The sequence below is a fragment of the Varroa jacobsoni genome, unplaced genomic scaffold (genome assembly GCF_002532875.2).
Source record: "Varroa jacobsoni isolate VJ856 unplaced genomic scaffold, vjacob_1.0 contig00010, whole genome shotgun sequence".
NCBI lineage: Eukaryota > Metazoa > Arthropoda > Arachnida > Mesostigmata > Varroidae > Varroa > Varroa jacobsoni.
Window position 1 is genome coordinate 113,829 of NW_019214395.1, and position 21,240 is coordinate 135,068.

The 21,240-nt window shown below is 44.4% G+C and overlaps 1 protein-coding gene across 4 annotated transcripts; it reads left to right on the forward strand.

Annotated features, from left to right (window-relative positions):
- The first annotated feature begins 11 nt into the window (after positions 1–11).
- LOC111270579 (endochitinase) lies at positions 12–20,233 on the forward strand. Of its 4 annotated transcripts, XM_022850858.2 has the most exons (8): positions 12–287; positions 377–516; positions 5,184–5,238; positions 12,906–13,097; positions 15,506–15,817; positions 16,303–16,487; positions 16,884–17,526; positions 18,481–20,233. In XM_022850858.2, exons 2-8 carry the CDS (start codon positions 382–384, stop codon positions 18,831–18,833), a joined length of 1,875 nt encoding a protein of 624 aa, XP_022706593.1. In that variant the 5' UTR covers positions 12–287; positions 377–381; the 3' UTR covers positions 18,834–20,233. The 4 variants fall into 4 exon arrangements, with proteins under 4 accessions (XP_022706593.1, XP_022706596.1, XP_022706595.1 ...); XM_022850860.2 differs by lacking the exons at positions 12–287; positions 377–516; positions 5,184–5,238 and adding exons at positions 11,129–11,412; positions 11,654–12,473; XM_022850861.2 differs by lacking the exon at positions 5,184–5,238 and having other exon boundaries at positions 12–516.
- Positions 20,234–21,240: the final 1,007 nt, after the last annotated feature.

Sequence of the window (21,240 nt, forward strand, 5' to 3'; positions counted from 1 at the left end):
AGCCGGGCCGATATGTAAGCAGCTGAGGCCAGTGTTGCGCTGGGTTGGCTGTTGTCAAAGCCCAAAAAAGGAACCTGTTTACTGCGACCGTGCGACCGACAGACTCAATAGTGTTGACGGCTATGATAGCCAACACAATAATTGTTGTTTTACCAGCTGAGTGTGGTGTTGATCATGCTGAAAGCCCGTTATAAATCGGAGTCATGTAGGAAGAAATTAAAGAGACAGGGTTAAATTGAGAAGTAGAAAAACTTCGACTTTATTTGACAACCTTCCAGCTCCGCCGAGTAGGTTGTCGTCGAGTTGTGTTCTTCAAATTTTCAAGTCCCGTTTCCTTGAACCATAATATTTAATAAGTCCTCCGCCTTAATTTCAGCTGTTATGAACTGGCTCCCGAAGCATATGGTTCTTCGCCAGGCCCGAAAGGCCCAGCCAAGCCGGCTGGCCTTTCGGGCAGACAAACGTAAAGGGCAACGGTATTTGCCGATAACGACAACAGCAGCGGCAACGACAGACGTAAGCATAGCGAAGTTTATCAGTACCTATTTTTCTTTTTTCTATCACTCGTTACTATTCCTTTCTATATTTAATTTGCGATTTTGCTTCAGTCCTATGTCGTCCTCACTCAGCGTTATTATCGTTGACCACGTCTTTATATGAGTTGTCGTAAGTACATTAAAAGCAGCGTTCATGAATAAACGAAAAATAAGCCGTCACTTGATCACTTCTTTCAAGCACATTCTCTCTCCCTTCAAGTTTCTGTGACACAACATAATTGAGGAAGACGAATAGGCTTCCGTGACCACCAACGACAGTTTATGTTAAGGTTTTTCGTAAGTTTTTTGCTTGTTTTGTTTTTCAACGTGGCCTCCTCTTTTCTTTCCGCCGTTCTTCTATCTCGCCAAGCAAATTAAGATGAAGGCTGCCTTTAAACGTCGTGTGGACCTTGTCACATTTGTGAACTCGGCAATAACAGGCGTCACAGATTAAGCATAGGACGCGGTCTTCTAGGGACTTATACATAGAGATTATTTACTAGTAGTAGCAGTGCCGGTGGAGGACCATTACTCTTAGCTATTAGCATCCACTATAACTGTTTCTCTTTGATCGATAGGACAATTTTTTTTCATAACGACGGCCATACAATATGCTATGAAACGAATTCGCACTTTTTGTACCGTGTTCGTTTTATAAAATTTTCTTAGTGAAGATGCAGCAAGAAGTTGGCATAAGTATCTGGGCTATGTAGACATATACATTTTGTCAAGGGTCCTCTTTTGTGTCCAGTTTGACTAAGCGAAAATGACTGCTTATCTATTACCTTTCAGTTATCTACTAATTTTATTAGTTTAAGTTTCGTTCTTGACGGCATTTAGATGATGTTACTTCAACTCGCGTTTCCGCTTCAGGCGGCTCGCTCTTGCTAGGTATAATGCTTTAGTGAATCTTTGTTCGATTTCTCGCTCGCCTAGGTAAAAGCCTTCTTACCTCCCGATCATCAAAAGAAACATTAGTCTGTATCGATCTAGCTCGAAAATAAATATATAATCGTATCACCAGCAAACGATCCTGAGCGGCGCTTGGCGATAAAACATGATGTAGCTCTCCCAAAGATGCAACGGTTACGAAGTCAGTGGACAAGGGACAGAGAGCTCTTGTAATCTACGTGAGGTAATACGGGTCCATCTTGTAACTTCCCCCACCATACGGCTAGTACTAAATAAGGGTGAATATCCTAGTGATAGCAAATTATTTCACTGACTCTTTCATGGTCTTCCCTATACAAATAATAGTAATAATAATGATAATAGCAGCAGTAGTATAGAGCTGATTCGATAATGGTCTTGCAGGGTCGCAATTCGTATCGTGGGTGTTGGTAGTGATCGTCGTGCTGGCAACTGGTCAGCGGTAGAGTCAGTATAGGTACCCTGGTGAGGTCTAACTCAGTCCTGCTTCTCTTTTCTCTAGACTGGATATCTGAATGAAGAATTGATCGCGCGGTTGGTGAGTCGACCAATAATCTCGGACATGGGCACCGGCGCGATACCGCGTACGGCCTTGATTTTATCCTGGCACTGACTATTCGACGACTGCGGCAAACGAACGCCGCTACGCTAGCTACCACCAAAAGAGCGTAAAAGAAAGAGAACGAAGAGATACTAAGGAGACTTATCTCGTCATCGTAGACTTACCGTTCGTTGCCGTAATACCTGCCGTCTTTGAACCGCTGATAGATTACTAGTCAGGAAAAGAAAGAGAAATGTAATATTTCCCGATCGGTCTATACGAGCTGGTCAAGCAGGCACATATGAATGTGTATTTGGCCAAATCGTTACTAATATCAATATCTTGGTCTAAATTTATCAATGTATAACTTAGTGGAAACGTACTATCTTTGGCTAGCCGGCACCTATATCTGCTATCGACCTTTAAGGCAGCCAATGTAATCTTTGAGCAATGATATAGTTAAGCTTTTTGGCTGTGAGAAACATACTCGTCCTTACATTATCAATACTGCTCAACCCTAACATGTCGATCGATCGATATAAAAAGGTGAAATTAATTTTGACTCGATAGCTACTATCAACATTTTTGCTGTCGATGTTTCTAGATAATCCGTTCATTTGAGTCGGATTTCCATGGCCGATGGTAGCGGTCAGTATCGAGTACAAACCATAGTTAGGGTACTCTGACTTGGCACTTCACACTAACACGCCTGTCGCTCGATGTTATGTTGTCGGTACGAAGAACGCGCCTCGGGGGGCTCTCCGATGTGCTTCATCTGTGTGCCACAGTTGATGTTGCTGTTTGGCTTCGTAGGTGTCTTGTTTCCCTTTTCCACCAAATATTGGCAGCGCGACTAACAAGCGCGCTTGCATCTGCACATCACTATTAGGCTGCATCAACGAGGTCCGCCTCGTTTTGCCTCCCCTGAGACTCGGTACTAGCTCCCACCGCCAGATATTTTATCAGTCGTTATTTATGAAGGTAGACGCAGCTGCAAAGGTCGGTAAGTGAAAGCATGGAAGAGGTGGATGGACGGATACACTGCCATGTCTTTTTTCGCGCGTCTCCGCCTGTGGGTCGAAAAACGAATTCCTCTTAATCCGCGAAGAATGACGAACATTGTCAGAACGTTGGCAACGGGATAGTCCGTAGAACTAACAAAATACGATGAATTTTGTCCCGAGAAACCACAATAGGCGATGAACAGTGTGACACTAATAGTGGTATTTGTTGACTTATTAATACACATTGGTCACGATGATTTCTTGACTCCTGATTAGAACCTCCTCTTGTTGAAGTCGGCGCAAATTTTTGAAACTGTGCAAATCATTCGAAGACATCGAGCTCTGCTATCAACAACGGCACATAGTGAGATCGCGAACTTGCGCCACGCTCCAGCCCTCAATCTATTTCTCCCTCCGTTTGATTTCTATTGCTGCTGCTACTGCCGCTGTTGCTACCAGCGATTTCCAGTCAGAGTATTGTTCTCGTTGTAATCACAAAAGTCCGGGTCCAGTAGTGTAAATCTTTCTTGTGCCCCACAGTATGTTTCCTATTTGAAGAACATAACAGCCAGCAGGCAAAACGGAGCAAATGCAGAAGAGTCAACAGACAGAGAAAACAATCTTCCGACATAATCTTGACGGGACTGTCTGTAATGTGTTTGCGGGAAATGGGTACAGGGGACAGAGACTGACGGAACGATGGGAAAGCAGAAGGAGGTTGGAGAGAAAGAAGCGAAGATCATACGCTATCCAGTGCTATACGGGCGGTAATCAGACCTGTTTCAACGCATAGACTTGCTTTGCTTTTGAATGACGCTAGAGGCGGCGGCAGCGGCATCTAAAGCGATGAAAATAGAGAAAGAACTCGGCCGGTTGGAAAAGGAGCATAATGCACTTGAACGTCTACGAGAAGTTTGGATAGCAATAGCGGCAGCACTGTTCTACAATGAGAGCAATGGGAAACTAGACTGCGAGAATGGTAGGCGACTTCGGGGGGCGCTCCGGGGTGAAAGGGGATACTGGACGAATGTTAGCTAAGTGACTCTATGTATGTTTGTGTGTGTGAATAAAAGTGGACCCGTATGTGTCACAAAATCGGCTCTTGGGAGTCGTAGTAAGAGTCGACCTCGATGAATGGACCGTGAGGGCCATAGAGAAAATCAGGAGGAAGAAGTAAAGCAAAAGTACCCGGGTCGGTGGGCGTTCAGTCAGTAGGCGTCTAATTTAAGGGAATCCCTGGAATAGATGCAGGCCGTCAACGGCCTCAAATGATGTAACAGCAGCCTCGTTTTTACTGAGGGGGGGGAGGGTAGAGGCAAAGCACGGACTAGTGCGTCTAGCGCTCGCTGCTGGAGCTCATCTTCAAGTCCGAACAACGAGAAGGAGCGTATTATGACACTCGAATTTATGGACGGCTAAACTTGAGCCTAAACCTCTGGCAATGTTTTTTGAACAAGGCAGAGAAGTAGAGGTATATGAAGGCAGAGAAAAATAAAAGGCCAGGCGCCAGCCGTTGCCTGCTGTAGCACTCGTAGGCCATCTGTGCCAACAGGTTCAATCGGTCGCTTTAGTCTAATAGCTTTCACTGCAGAGAAAAGTCAATACACAAAGAAGGGAAAAAGGGGAAGAGGCGCATCATGATGACGTAAGTGCGCTTCATGATAATCCTTAGAGTGAAATTCTAGTTTGGGAGGTGGTCATTGTCAGTTCTAAATTAGTTTGTTAGCATTGAGTAAGCGATTCAGTAGCGATGGGGCCGGGAGTCGGAGTGAAGTCGATAAGCCGTCAGCAGGATGCCTGTTGTATGGTAAGATATCGATGAGAATTAGAGCTTATGATACTTGCATAGAATAAATTTACGAGGATGAAACCTCAGGCGGATCCGCCAATGTTTCAATCAGAATAAAATTACCAGCATCATGGAGACCATACAGATGACACCGTGATATGGGGTCTTAGAGTTCATCAAACTGTTGCTGGATTTTACTACCGTAAGCCACAAATACATTGTCAATTCAGCTTTGATTTTCCGCTTCGAAGCCCTTTAAATATGTCTGATACTTCAGAAAGAACAGAAATCATTCGACTTCTGTTCGTATTACTATTGTATGTATAAAATGCTTGATGGTCTGTAGAATGGAAAAAAAAGTTTGCTGTTTCGCTATGTTTCAGGCGACGGCGATCAATTTCAATCAAGACGACGCTGATAATGATGCTCCGCGGATAGGTAATACGGGTTACTGCTACACAGTATATAAATGTGCGAGTTCTACTGTTAAATCTGGCAAAACATTCGAACAAATGACAACTATGAGCAGCAGACCTACAAAAGTAACACTCGACCGCCGTCGATAACAATAGAAACCTGGACAGATCATTTTAGGTAGAGATTAGCGCGTCATTTACTTGCAACTTTGCACCTTAAAGGGTGTGACATGCAACACTTTGCTTTGTAAGATTGGTCTTACCCCTGTAGATCGCACAAACAAAACAGGACCCTAAACTAGAATAGTTTAGTCCATACCCTGCTGACTAGTTTATTAAGTAGATATAATCTGAAGTTCGGTTTGTCCTTTTTCACAGCCACTATGTCCTTTGGCTTTGGTGTCAACTTAACACGCTTGCCATAAGGCGTTTCCCACTTAAGATGCCTTGGAATACTTTCTATTGTAATAAACAATTGACGCGCAGCGTATAGACGCTTTAATATTTATATATGGTATGTATAATTAAAGGACTATTATTGGAAAAATGTTAATTGTTAGAGAATATTCAAAACACAGACATTCAATAGTCGTATGCCTTTAATCTTAGCCCATTGAACTTGTTTGTTTGCCACTCACATACAAAAAAAAAGTACTAGATCGAAATTCTGCTGTACTTGTAGCGAGCATCCGAAGTCCCGCTAATTGGAACTAGACATAGACTTTTTTTTTGTTTCGGGAATGTGAACTATACATGCGTCATCGATGACTGAGATTCGCAGACTCATCAAACCCGAGTTCTTTCCCACTTTTCTAGGAGGTGGGATAGACTGGTATATATAGCTATAATATAGCTAGCAATTTTGCTGCAAAGAATTCCATCCAGACCTTGAGTACGGATATCATGACAACTATTCGGGGTTCTTCTTCTTGTTATCCTTTACAACTTTTGGGAGAAGCGTTCTCGAGCTCCCGGCAACACAATAGTACGTTCATGTAGCCGTCGCCTTAGCGGCTTAAGTATATAGCTGGTAATGCCAAACCAAACAAGACCAATAGACAGCGTTTTTTGACTGGACCGCAAATCCTAGCCGCAGACGATCAACCCTAAGCACCGATCCGTACCTAATCCACGCAGCGGCTTCCTTTCTTCCGCTTCTATCCTTCAATTACGGTATTTCCATGCGTGTTTATACCTCGCCAATATCTAAGACCACATCCGACTATAAAGAAGGCCGACTCCACGTACTCGGCTCTTTCTCTTGTATATACGATGGTGCATGGAAGCGTTGCGGTTCTCCCCCTTTCTGCGTTGCCGTCCTATGGGTGTGGTTAGGGTGATGACGACGCTGATAATGATGCGAGCTGATGATCGCACGCAGGGGAGGGGGCTCGGCTTCTGGCAGGACACAGAACAAGATTGAAGCCAAGCTGGGGTTAGCGTGCTATAAGAGTGGTCGCTGCCCAAACGAATGCGCTGGACTCGTTGAGTTGAATGCGCTAAGCAAGCAGAATAGAATGGAAATTCGGAAGCTGGGGCAAGATCTCTTTGAAAAAATCACCACGAATAATCAAGACGATTGCCCCGTCCCCTTTGATTGAAGTCTTCCTCTCAGTTCAGCTTCTTCTAACCCCCTCTACATACAATCTCTAAACGATCGCCCAATGCAACGCTACGCTTTTGTTCGAGAATAGGAACTTAGAGCAGCCACAGAGATTCCGCCGAAATCATCTGTTCGTTATCCTCATCACGTGCCACAAACTGCTAGAGCTTTCCTCCACACAACCCTAAACTAGATGCCCCTATCCCACAAGGCTTTCATATCCACGTTTTACCACGCCACATGACCAACCATGTGAGCCCATACAGAAGCAATAGACAGCCCGACATGGACCCGCTGTTCCTTACCATGTTCTGAGCCAGCCAGCCTATCTGCTTGGTTGCCTAAAGCCATCCCTTCATCTATGCTACCGCCACGGCCATCTAACCAGCAGTATAGAAGACCCCGTTGATCCAACCATCGCCACCATAAGATAGCCGGACCTGTGGGCGTCCGGCCAGCCAACCCACGAGCTTTGTCTGCTCAAAATAGGAACACCTCTTAGATCTCTGGTCGCCTCTCGGTGAAGCTTCGACCCGTGCCACACATTAAGATTTAAAGTGACCGCCGTGCTCGCGTCTAGCTGATATATTGAGACCGACACCCCCGAGACAGACGACTAAAGGGAAATAGAGGAAGCTGTCTGGCCATTAGAAGCGTGCCCAGGGCCGACGAGGAGGCAGTCGTGACCAATTGCTACAATACGGGAATCCCTCTAGGGGATTCAAACGTTTGCTGCTAGTCTCTTGGCAGCTTGGCTTTCGTGTAAGGCATATATGGAAAGAATGATACAACGGGGTGATTGTAGGAGGTTCGATTCCTAGTGCTGCCTCTGAGACAGGAACATGCCCATGGCAAAACTTATGGAGTTGAACATCTTTTCGAGTGTCAATTTCGATTCTATCGACAAATGTTGAGTAGTGCCCGGTCGCCACTGCTAACGTTCGTCACTGCCTGTGGTAACAGCAGCATCGGCACTAGCAGAGAAACTCTGTCGATACACAACAGCTCGTCCTTATAGCTGCCCTTTTGAAAGGAATGCTATTCCTGTGAAACGTTAAACGAAAACAGCAAACTCAGATCATGACAGTCAAAGTATCTTAAAAATTGCAAAGTCGATTGGACCTATTGCCTCGACTGCTGGGTAGATGGTAAGGCGTTTATATCAATATGCTCACTCCATTGTGATAACGGGAAAACCAGTAAGAGGTTTGATTTTTGAAATAGAAGTTTATTTTCATAAAAGGTCGTGATTTGAAGAATAAATACACAGCTAAAGTAATATTCACAGCTAAAATAGGTCTGCCTGCCGCAACGCAGCAGAACACCGTAATATTGCACTTTTTTTTTTTAATCTGACACACAGCGGCCCTTGCTTTGTGATCTAGTTATTCTTTCACGACACGAGGCTTCTCGCTTCTCTACCGCGTTCCTCTATAGAGATGTCGTAAATGATCGCAATAGCATTTTCTGCTTGATACCTTCTGTATTCGAGCATTGACTCGAAAATACAGCGGTTAAACCAATATTTGAGTTCAGCCATTCTTTTATGATACTATTACCCCTGGTAAAGCATTTGAAGCTCTATAAGGCGACACTGTGTCTGGTCATTCCTTGTCCTACTCATGCAAGTGCACTCGAGAAGTTCAGTTTTACCTGAATTGATAGGAACCTCTTAATAGCGTTTAAAAAGTACGTATTTTTATTATTACTTATTATTATTACTGGCCAGGTTCTTAGTAAAGGCAGTGAACAATTTGGAAAAGTATTTAGCTATTACCGGCTTGCAAGACTAAGGGCCATGTCGTTAAATTAAACTGTCCATTATGATTTGTCTATTATTGACCGAATGAATTTATGTTGTATATCTCTTTCAATCAAACATTCATCTGTAATGTATACATTTTCAGGCCGATAGCAAGCTCATGTTAAGGCTTTCTCATATCTAGAATCCAGTAAATAGTCATAGCTTCATAAATGTGTTTGAGCTATGTTCCCTAGCCACAATTTTACCATAACCATTCACAATATGTCAAGAAGGTCAGATAAAAGCAATAAAAGACAAAAAAACAGCAGATTCTACACGTCTTCGTTCATATTCGTGTATTAGACAAATAACCGTGGCCTTTTTCCGGAAGCAGACACTTTTCTACAGAATGATGATTGTGAGCGAGCTGTACAAAACTGACTTCTTTGTCCAGACAGCAGCAAATCCGTCGTTGACTTTGGAAAGCGTCTCTTAACTGCTCTTACTGGCTGTTCTTATCGGGTTCGCTAGCGTTTTGCGACAACAAAGCTTTCTGGAAAATGGGTCGACCTCCGGCAGCCGAAAGATGAATCCAGCGAAAGTCTGGGACATTCCCAGTGCAGCGGGGCGAGTTTCGGTCAAAGTGAATAACGGAAAATCCTGCCACCAGCACCGTCGACGTCTATTGAAATGGCACGGCAAGCTTACTGCCCACACCGGTTGGCTTTAGGGAGTAACTTGACGATGACGGGCGTAAATTCAGCTCCAATACGAAGGGTTAAATATCGTTGTGCGGTGATGCCTATTATACTATTCCTTATCACAGATGAAGTTCGCCGTAGGGCGATGATTTCGATGAAAGCTACAATGCCCTACTTTCTCAAAGATGAAGAAACTGCCGACACCAATATTCTATGATTTTCTGGAAGTCGTAGGATTGATCGCTGACTCCTGGGCGTCACCAGCTTTAGCAGATCGCGGTAGATTTCTGTATCGTCGACGCCTATTTTACATTCCGATCCTCGATGAAAAACGTCATTACGTGAGAAGTTGTATTTCAAAAGTTCACTGAATATAGAAATGCATCTGCTAAGAGATTTTTTTCCGTAATGCAGATTGAGCTATAGTTCCAGGTCACATAAAACGGTGTGCGAACTTAAGTGTCGTGTCCAATTCGCAGGTGGCGCAGATTACATAAAATCGATCCCCAAAAAGCAACACAAGGGTAGCTCTTGTGTTTACCACGTAATAAATGTGCGTTACTGAAAAGCAATTAGAATATCGTTTACGCCATTTTCTGGCTTTTACTTCGTCGTTTCTGCTGTTATCTAAAAAAGAAACAAACATTAGCTAGCTTAAATCTTTTCTGCTAGATTTAACAAGCACGTTTTTCCAGTTGTTTATCATTAATAGCATCATGTGGACCATTCGAAGCCTCTGACGACGCTGGCTTAAGAAACGCGTTGGTTACCAAAAATTTACCACTAGATTCTTGTAGAGTCCAAACAATTTTGCCATATTGTCGTCCTCGCTTTGTGATTTTAGAATATCGAAAGGTTCATTCAGCTCCCATCGTTAGCAAGCATCACATAACCCAGTAAACCTTAGTGAACAATAATAATAAGTACCAAAACATTAGACGTCTTTGACGGCTATGTGATTTGCGGCCAAGATCGTTGAGGAAATTGCGCTAAGCTTTGCGTCTGGGGTAACACCTCCTAACGCAGGAAAATGCTAGGACAAACGGTATAGATGCTAAATGGTGACCGCAATGTTTTCTCTAGCGGCAGCAGCGCGAAACGCACAATGCTTGCCTGTAACAGCTGCGACTGCCTTTTCGATGCAGTAAAACCGTTGACGGATTAATCGGCCCGTCGGCTCCGCGTCTGCAGAACCCACCGCTGGATTTCTGACCTTTTGCTTGCCAATATCCACTCCCTTTATGCGCGTTTCTGACTAGTCAGCCAGGAAAGTCGGCGAGTAAACCCGCTATTGCTACCCTTTTTACGCCATTTCGCGCACTCTCTTCTCGTTTCCTTTTTTTTGCTTTTGTCCTTTTTCATCTTTTCCCTCTATATTATACGCTGCTGCTGCTGCTGCTGCTGCTGCTGTTTCTACGTTCCGTTAACTGACCGATTCGATGCTGTGTCTCTACTGAATTGGAAGTCGTTTTCTGGGTTATCGTTTGTATCAGCACAGAGCAGCAAATCGCTAACGATGGATGCAGACCCAATTATGCAGCAGGCCCGCTTGAAACTATGATGACTATGATTAACAGCAGATACTACTACAAAAAACAATAACAAAGACGATAGCATAAGCAGGAGCCGGAGCGATGTGTGAAGAGAGCGAAAAATCGCTTTATGTCGTAGCCGATACGGCAAGCTTTACTTTGGACGGGATAGCGGAACAGAAAACTACTGAAGACTGTGCTGTGTTGTAAAGTCAAAACATTCATTACAATAACAGCAACAGCTTACGGCGTTGTAGTCAACGCCGTGGTACGTGATGGACTTAAAGTATTCCCCGCACAACTCTTCCCTTTCCAGGCAAGGACTGCTCGTATGGCAAGGCTGGTCTACAGCTGAAAGAATGAACCCCGCGAGCGAGGTACACCATGGCAGATGCTCCATATATAACCATTGCTAAGCTCGTGTCCGCTGCAGTGGTGTGACAGTGGCGTAGCTCCAGAGGGTCTCGTGTCTTAGAGTTTATGTTCTCCATCGTTGAACGACCTGCCATTGGACTCCCTGCTAGGATGGCCCTTCCGAAAATTCTGGCCCCACTGACTATTCTCCTCCTTCCAGGAATCGTTTCCTCAGCAGTAGTCGGCGAGTCCAAGCTTGACGGTGAGTTATGAAAAATGAAAATGAAGCTCCCGACCATAGTAATAGACGAAAATGTCGATAGCGGACTTTTGAATCACTGGGTATATTTGGATAACTTTGAGTTTTCCTACGGCATAGCAATGGACCTGGCCACCTCCAGGCTTCGATTTATTTGTTCGATGTTGCTAAATCTTCACACAGCTGCTCGGGGTTAATATGGTGGTTTTCGTTTTGTTTTCTACTCCAATGGTGCGTCACTTAGCGTGTTTGGGCCCGCACGATATGGCCACGCTACTATAGCCATCGGGTGAATGGCACCGCTACCTCACCGTGGATCAGGCATGAAAACTGGCAAGGTCGATTTTCATTTGAAATTTAGTTAAGAGTTAAAGGCGTGGACTGACATTTGGGACTTTTCGTGATGCCTATTGCTCCAAGTTACTCCAGTCGAGACTTGATGCTAAGTGGAAACGTTCAGTTAATACCTTTGAGCTGTGCTCACTAACCGAAAATAAACTTACTAACATAAATCAGTATAGCGAAAAATTGCAGAATTAGAAAGATACAGTTCAATAGGAGATACAGTCGGATAACGATTGATAAAATATGAAGAAAATATTTCATTAGGAGATACAAATTGCAATTGATTTATATTAAACATTGGCCAAATCTTATATAGCTATTTGGACATGGGGTAATTACCAAGAAATATTGATTTATCACAGGCGAGAATGTGTGCTGATTAATAACCACTATTCATTTCGTGAAGATTGCTAGATAAGTACAGATTTGACTTCACATATGTTAAATCGAGTGCGTACACAAAAAGCAAGAAGACTGATTTAAAAAAATAATGAGGAAAAAATAATGTTAACTTATTTGCTCTGGATGTACCTAAACTGCATTTTCAATCTGAGTCTGACGAATCTCGTTAACGTGTAGTCCCTGCGCTAGCAGTATGCATCGAAATAAATCTAAGCCCATTTGCATGAAGCCCAGAAAGTGCCTGCATTTGTCTCTTTTTTTGGCCAACTTTTCAGATGCTTATATTGCGAAGTTCCCGAGATACGTCGGTAGATCGTGTGAGCATCAATAGATTCTAGAGAAGTAAAAAACAAATATCAATTATCTTCACATAGGGGTTATATCTCACATACAAATTTAAAATCTGAATAGCGCTGTCGTCGCTCTACATAATATATGAGTAATGTCGCTTGCGCAAAATAGTCAAGCTACTAATTCTTAGTAATCACGTTCGAAACCGAAAACTAACAATAAAATAGATACGGCAGTTTGGCTTAAATTGTAAAAAATACAAATTTGTTCTCCAATAAATAGTTGCCCATCTAAACCATACTTCTCAGCATATAGAAAAATGATATAGGGCTTAAAGCCCCAAGGCCACATTCTGCGAAGTAATATTAAGGCTATCTGAACGCAGCGCACTACTGAAAAAAAAGCCATCCTTGATAATAACTGTATTTTCCAATTTAATTATGCTTACTGACTTGTAGGCCAAACGGTGGGTCGTGGTAAGGTGGTATGTTACTACCAGACGTGGGCATACAACCGACCGTCTCCTTATAGCTACGACATTGAAGATATTCCTGCAGACTTGTGCACCCATCTTATTTACTCGTTCGTTGGGCTGAGCAACAAAACCTGGGAGGTGATGGCAATTGACCCAAATTTGGACATCGAGAAAAGTAAGTGCGTTTGTTCATCCATAAAACCGTGAAAACTATATATATATATGCGATGCGTACCCTGATGAAAAATATTTCAATTTATCTTTAGCTATTTCAATTTTTCCCAGTATTGTTGATTACTCGGCTACGTAGACAGAAACGTACGAGAAATTGATAATGTACGAGTCTATCGCTTTTTGCGATGTCGTCCATTTTAAACTTTTCCCAGTCAACTTCAGCTGAGGGTGTTCCCTAAGGTCTAATCACCATCAAAAAGTTTATATGACCACAATATAACGGTGCCAAGATTTCGTTCCCTAGAGCATCATATACTTCAGACATTTTTTTCCTTTACTCACTACATTGTACAACTCTATATCTCGTTTGTGAGATACATGTTCGTTATAGCCATTACAGCGTCTCTCACCATTGGCCATATCATATCCTTCTTGCGACAACAATGAAGTCCTTAGACCAATACTAAGAAGCCGCGATATATTGTATGGTCGAAAAAGCTTAGGTACATTCGGCTTTTGTAATGGCTAGATGTTAACCAGCACACGGTGCCCGCTTAGCTAGGCCAAGAGGGTATGCACATGCGCCTGTAAAACGCAAATGTCCTATTATACCGTATTTTGGCCGAACTTAAGAGTCACAGGGACTATTCCCACCTAGCCGTGACTGGCTTGAGTGTACCCCACCTTCCTGCAATGGCCTGCATCTGCAGTAGTCACCGTTTCGAAATTCGAACAGAAGACAGGTGAGACTAGGCTTGCCGGTGAGTCAGGCCCGCAGGCTATACTAGTGCTAGTGCTGCTACTACTGTTGTTGAGATGGAAAGACAACATGTGGAGGGGTAAGTTGCAGAACAGCCTGGTTGATATGGATGAGTATTCTAGGGGTTCCTAGAGAGGGGGAGAAAGGTGACATAAAGACGAGAAAAGGCGATGGCGATAGCAGGGGATATCAAAGAAGCTTCGGATCGCGAGAGGGGGGCCTGAAGCCGACGAGCGGATCAAGTGTGATACTTGTAGAAAGGGAAGGATGAGGGTTACAAGGGGCAACCAGCCACTCACTATTCGATTGCGGTCGGTTGAGGCAGTCGGTGCTGGTTGGTATAGATAAAAGAGGGTATAGAGATACGGACATGGACGGGAGTAGCTGAAACGGTGGCGATGGCCGTATGCTGTGCGACGAACTTCAAAACGAGCGCTGTCTCCCTATTTCCTCCACTGGATGCATTCCGGCAGTGCATGGGTTGGCGCCATCGGCAGCGTTTTACTATCAACAGCCGTAATAGAAGCAGCATCTATTGCTGTTTGTGGGCTGCTTGTATCAATATGACGATGACATAATGAGATTTGACGCTTGTGCTGAAGGTGGCAGCAGCAGCGGTCGTGGTGTTGGCGACAGCGATGCAGCGATGTTGAAGGCCGACGACTACGTCAAGCAAAACGGCATCGAAATTCTCTTGTGCCAACCAGCCGTGAAGTGGGATTGCCAAGAAGAGCAGCTACAGCTACGTCGCTATTACGTCCAGCGGACATCAGCCGGGGATATACACATGTATAGGAGAAAGTGGGGAAGGGGCAAAGGGGTAGACCAGGCACAAGTCAGCTGAACGAAACGGCTAGTAGCAGGAGAAGCAGTCAACAAGATACAGAGAAACAGCCTCCATCGTTCCTGCCGTTGCCGCTCCCTCGTCTTATTTCATTTGAGAGACTTGAGGCAATGGAAAAAGAGTGAACGATGAACGAACCGGCGGGACGGGGAAAAATGGGACAGGGAGAATGCGACATAAAAAGAGTGAGGCGACGAAGAATGAAACGCACAGAATGAGCGGAGAATGAAGCCGATGAAGAAACGAGCAATTTGAAACGAAAGAATGAAATGAAACGCGAAAGTGCAGGCGAGGGAAAAGAGGTGGCAAAACTGAACAGTGGCGCGGTGGCTGCTACAGGTTCGGGTGCAAAGGCAAAAACGGACGGTCGGATGCCTAAGTCCAGAATACGGCAAAGGGAAGGATATAACGAACAAGCCAACAACGACACAGATACGAACGACGAAACGAAACGAATACGAACGAGAACGACGTCATTCGAGTCAACGAAGGAGACGGTGGTAAGGACAGAAGGGATATGACACCTTCGAGTCGCTGTCACATTATTATACTACTTTGTAGTTGCAGTTAGCCAGAGGCCTAGGCGTTTTGAGAGTAGCCAATGGGCGGGGACATTTTTCGTTCTCTCATTCTGCGGCTGTTCGAGATTTTCGATTTAAAACGCACTTCTCGCCGGCGAATGTACTAACTGCATCGAGCAGCGCTATCGACAAATAAAAACTCTACACTAATTCCATACTTTGTAAGTTGTTCACTCTTGAGTTTCCCCTATCCTTTCTTCAATACTCTTCGTTTCTTTTTGCAGACGGTTATAAACGCTTCAACGATCTTAAGAGAAAGCACTCGAATCTCAAAACAATTCTAGCCATTGGTGGCTGGGATGAAGGTGGCCAAAAATACTCGGACATGGTAAGCTCGAAAGAACGGCGTGCAACGTTTGTGCAGTCTGCAGTCAAGTGGGTCAAGGAACATGATTTCGATGGATTTGACCTCGACTGGGAGTATCCAGGAGCATCCGACCGCCAAGGCAAATATTCTGACAAAGAGAACTTCCTCAAACTCGTCCAAGAGTTACGCGCTGAATTCGACAAGCAGGAACCTCGTCTCCTTCTGACCGGTGAGTCATTTGAAAATAGATGAGATTGGTAGACGATGTAAGTTGTGACAGACTGGCGAAGCTCAAGCGCCCGGGCAATGAATTCACTTGCTGACGTACCGCTTCTTTGGAGAATGCTGCTCTACTAGCTAGACTAAGAATGGCAGTATACGTGAAACAGTGTAGTGACAGACCACGAGTGAACGAGCATAGTAGCTAGCCGAGTGGATTGCCACCTGAACTGGTTGGCAAGGAGATGGGCTGTCGATACGGAGACATCCGTTAGGAAGATGAGCCTGAAAGGAAGTAGTGTCGAAAAGGCGACAGCTCGAGACGGGTCCCCTCACCCGGCGCAAGCCATTCTCTGAAAGAATGACAGACCCTTATTAGAATGCCCCAACCAACCAAAGCTGCTTCGAGGATCAGTTAGAGCCAGCCCACCCATCTGAGCGAACGTGTTATCGGTGAAACTTTGTATAATTGAGTGAATCCATTATTGCTTGCAGTTGCTGTACCAATCGCCAAATTTCGCTTAGATGAAGGATATGAGGTCAAAGCCCTTGCTCAACTATTCGATCATATTCACGTTATGTCTTACGATCTACGAGGTAACTGGGCCGGCTTCACCGATGTTCACAGTCCGCTTTACCCCCGACCGTTTGACGATTGGGGTTATGCGAAACTCAATGTGGTATGGCAGTATTTTTATTTATGTACATTGTTACTTGGTTATGAAATTCGTATAGAAAGTTCTTTCGTGTAGAGTGATCTGAGATGATACGGAATATAGATTTAGACCTTTCGTGCGCAATGTAACTAAGGTCTTGCTTGTATACCTTGTGCTTGTTTGATTAATTTTTGAACGAAACCAAGCGAATTCAGAATATATATATATATATATATATATATATATATATATATAAAACCAAAACCGGAAAACTAGCTTGAACGTGTGCATAATTATAGTTTTTCTACAAACGAAATAACCTGAAATCGGGATTGTCAGTTGTGCGATGAAGATTTGCGTTTAATAAGCGAAGATGCTAAATGAGTTATATTGCTGCTTTTGTGATGACCTCATTTACAGCGCGACGGACTCCAACTTTGGGTAGAGCGCGGAGCACCCAAACACAAACTGATCGTTGGTATTCCGATTTATGGTCGTACCTATACGTTAGGTAGCAAAGACAATCACGGACTGCACGCGGGCATCCGCCGTTGGGACACCGATGGTGGCAAGCCCGGTCCCTACACTAACGCCAGTGGTTTCCACGCCTATTTCGAGATCTGCAAAAACGTTCAGGACAACGGATGGAAACGGGAGTGGGACGATATTGGAAAATGTCCCTACGCTTATAAAGATGACCAGTGGGTAGGGTACGAAGATGAACAATCGCTAGCTATCAAACTTGACTTCATCATTAAGCAAGGCTACGGAGGGGCAATGGTTTGGGCTGTCGACATGGACGACTACCGTGCCGATTGCCATAGTATGAAAAACCCACTTATGACCATGATTAGTTCAGTTATGGACAGTTTCGAACCGCCGGAAATTCCATCGACGACGATGACGACGACAACAACGTCACGTCCCATGGACGAAGGCTCTGGTTCTAGCTCTGGAAGTAAGTCAACTTCGTCCACCACGACTACGACAAGACGACCCGTCCTACCGCCTGACTCCAAGGTCTGCAGGGACCCGCAATTCATGTTCTACCCACACGAGAAAGGTAAATCATTCACGCAGCTGTCTCACCTGACACCTACCACCGCCCTATCTCGACCAGCATCTGCCGAATCAGCGCAGTAAAAATGCGTCGTAACCGCCTCTCAACTGCGTGGGCTCAATCCGTCGCCCAGCAAAGCTTACAGGGGTACCGATCGCATTGTGCTGGTTGTAACTAGTCTCTGGTTGCTTTAGGTACGTATACCCATGGCGGACTCTTGTGCGCCGCTGCATTCCTTGACAGTGACGGCTGCAATGGGGGAAGCTTACACAGCAAGACTTTCTGGTCAAGCCTCTTGCGTACAGCGTTAGCGGTAAATTTTTCAGAGGAGCATCCCTGCGTGCCGGCTGACAGACAGTTTCAGTGGGAACGAGGAAAATCTATACAGACACTCTAATAGTAGCAGCTGTCGTCCCTTATCGCCCTATGTTCGTCTTTGAGTGTGCCTTGACATTCTACTGAGCTGTCACGATTTCTCCAGAGAGTCCACAGAACCGCGTCAGTTTTGCGCTCGCGGATTGCTCTTCTCTTTTCTCTCCCTTCGCCCACAGGCGACTGATAGCAACGACAGTTGGCTATGGCTGGGAGCAGCGTTAGGTAGCAGGTTGTACGATGGATGTAAGCTTCAGGTGGCTGTAGCGGAAGACGGGGACGCCTTATATGCGCGGAGCCATATCAATAATATACGTTTTTAGAGGCGACATTTCGAAGAGGCGCATACGTAAGTCAGTTTCACAGATGTCTAAGGGGAGATGCACGACTTTGATCTTTTGTATGATATACATTCAAGAAAGCGACCGTAGTCTCACAGCAAAACGTCGCGAAAGATGCTAACCTGACTGGACGGTCAATTACCTAGCGATCTTTGATTTTTCTTGTGTTTTTTACATGTATGTCCAATGTTCAGTAATATAGAAATGTACTAACATTTAAATATATGCACCCCTCTTTTTACAGAGTGTGCGATGTACTATTTATGCGTACACGGTCAACCAGAGCTAAAGAAATGCCCCAGCAAAACAGTGTGGGATACCGATAAACTCATTTGCAATTGGCCGATCAATGTATCTCGTGAGCAATGTCGCAATGCTGTTATGAAACCAGAGGATTATAAGGAATCGAACGATGTCGTTGTTCAGTCCGAGACTGAAAAGTCAAAAGGAACAACCCTACCTGTCACACCCAGCACGGAATCCACAATAGCACTTACCGCTGCATCGACTATGAATTATAAAAATTTTAACTCTTCTAGAAATCTGATTGAAAACAATCAGAGCAGTGAAACGAGCGACAAGAAAATTTTCATCTGAGCGAAACGGAAACAGCCGGATCTCACTAAAACGTGCAGGAACCTTTACCTAGATGTTTAAGAAAGTTTCAAGTAATACGGTTCATCCCCATCGGTCCAGCCCTTACTAAAGGGGTTCAGGACCAAATTTTCGCTGCTGGTACCTAGCTGCCAGTATCTAATCTAGTTAGGTAATTGGGTATTACCGAATCTCCGCACAACAGAAGGTCGACAAGGACGGACATCCGAGAGGTTTGCCAAGCAATCCTCCAATCTCTTGAATTCATTTTCGAACTTGATTTTTTCAATATCATCTCTTCTTAGTATCCTACTAGAAGTCACCAATGAGGCTACGGCTTCGCCTTTATCTTCCAGTAATCCCTACTTTTTTTTTTAAAAGTACATTACTTTCACTGAAATCTCTTTGAAAAAATGTTTCGGCACCAATTTTCCTATTTAAATTTCACCTGATCCATGCCACCGATTCTTTTTTCCATCGAAGTATCTTTCTGACACTACGATAGCTACTCTCACCTACTACTCCTTGTTCGCATGTGGCAATCTTTTTTGCTAAAATGCGAACTTTTTCACATAGAAGAATATAGCGGCTGTGGGATCATAGTAGCAGTGGTTTTCGTCATTCGATTTGCCTCTAATAATTTATGTCCTACTACCACAAATTTACATAAATATATACCAAGATGAAAGAAAGTTACCGCGCTGCCTTCCACTGCTACTTTTTCTTCGGATGGGGCGCGGACTCCTTGGTTTTTTGACCTTCCAATGATATTGCAGCCTACGCAATCTTCCAGTTCGCCACTACCGTCCTGTATAGAGGTTGTTGCCCTATCATGTTTGCCTTAGCTTCACGCTCTCAACTTTACCCCAAAGCATACATGAAAATCTCAGCTGTCTTTCAGCAGAAGATGGGCGAAACAGACATTGCCGCCCATTTTCTTTCCTCTTCAGTTCATCCGTACAGTCATCACTGGCGATGAATGACCTGTGTTGGCGACTGGCGGCAGAACAAGGGGCAGAATAATTTATTGTCAAAACAAGGACATATAACCTATTTATATACACACACATATACGGTTAGCAATACAGTGATCGTGGAAGAGAGTCGCCAAACAAAATGAGAGAAATGGAAAGCAGAAGAACCGAAGAGGAAAAATGAAGAAAGCAGGAGCAGTAGGAGGATAACGAAGAACATAAAAACAAACGAGAATAAAGAAATAAATAACTGATAAACAGGGAGAGAAAGATCACGAAAAAATAGCCGAAGTATACGTAGGCATTCATAGCAACTCGCAATGAGGCAGACATGGTACACAGTCTTTACATGGTGACACACATATATATATAGCACGCGACAACATGCTAGTGCTTGACAACAATAAAATTTGTGGACCTAAAATACGAGTTGGGCGGTCTTTCGCCGCCGGTGTTTTCTATTGCACAGTTTTTTTTCTGTCATTTCTTCCCTCGCTCCCTTCCTCCAGTGACCGTTTTCCGCTCATTCGCCTGCCCGTTTTTGTCATTCGCTTGGTCTGCCCCTGTCGTCTTCTGATTTCTCTTTTGCCGACCCAGTCCCGCGCCCTGTAACGTCATGTACAAGGTATGTATTTCGCCAGTACGACAGGCAGTGTCAACGAAGGGATACACGACGTCGGATAGGAGGAAGGCTTCATTTTTGGCGACTACCTAAATTCGAGGGCCCTGAACTAGCGACGAGAAGCAGGATCTGGTCTTTTTGAACGTCACGATTCCCTTGAGGCTCATAAGGCGCGCAATTGCGAACAGGGATCTAAGAAAGGCTAGCATCCTCGGGCGACACATAGGGGGTACACTTTGAGGGCAAAGGCGGGATGGAGTTAAGGACTCGGGTTTAGAAGCATAAAAAGGGACTATTGGGAGGGCGGGAAGCGAGAACATGCTATAGTGCCTACTTCTTTCCTAGGTTCAGCGCTATTACAGGGCTAGAACGGACTACGCCAGATAGAAGAACAGAAGCAGCGAGTCAAGGGCCGCGCGAAGTGAACGTCGCACAGACTTATAGCAATTGCGTTGTCGTCTTCTTAGACGCTTGCATTGCTGCAGCTATTTGGTAACGAACTTCTGATACAAGGGGCGATTGTGGGAGCGGATGGGAAATGCCGCTGCTAAAGTCGTCCTTCAGACACAGCTGCCGTTAGGGCTAGTTTGTTTTCGCTTGCGTCCTTCGTCCCGGGCGAATTGCGCAGTGTTTGTGGTAAGAGAACCACGTTGTTTTGTGCCAGTCCCTTTTTGTTATCTCAACAGACTTTTGCGCGGTAAAGAATTCGATGTCATACGCAAGTTATGTATTGCTTTTTATGAATTACAGAGCAGCAATAATATTTACGCATACATTATTTAAACTTAGATTAGATGTATATATAAACAGTTAG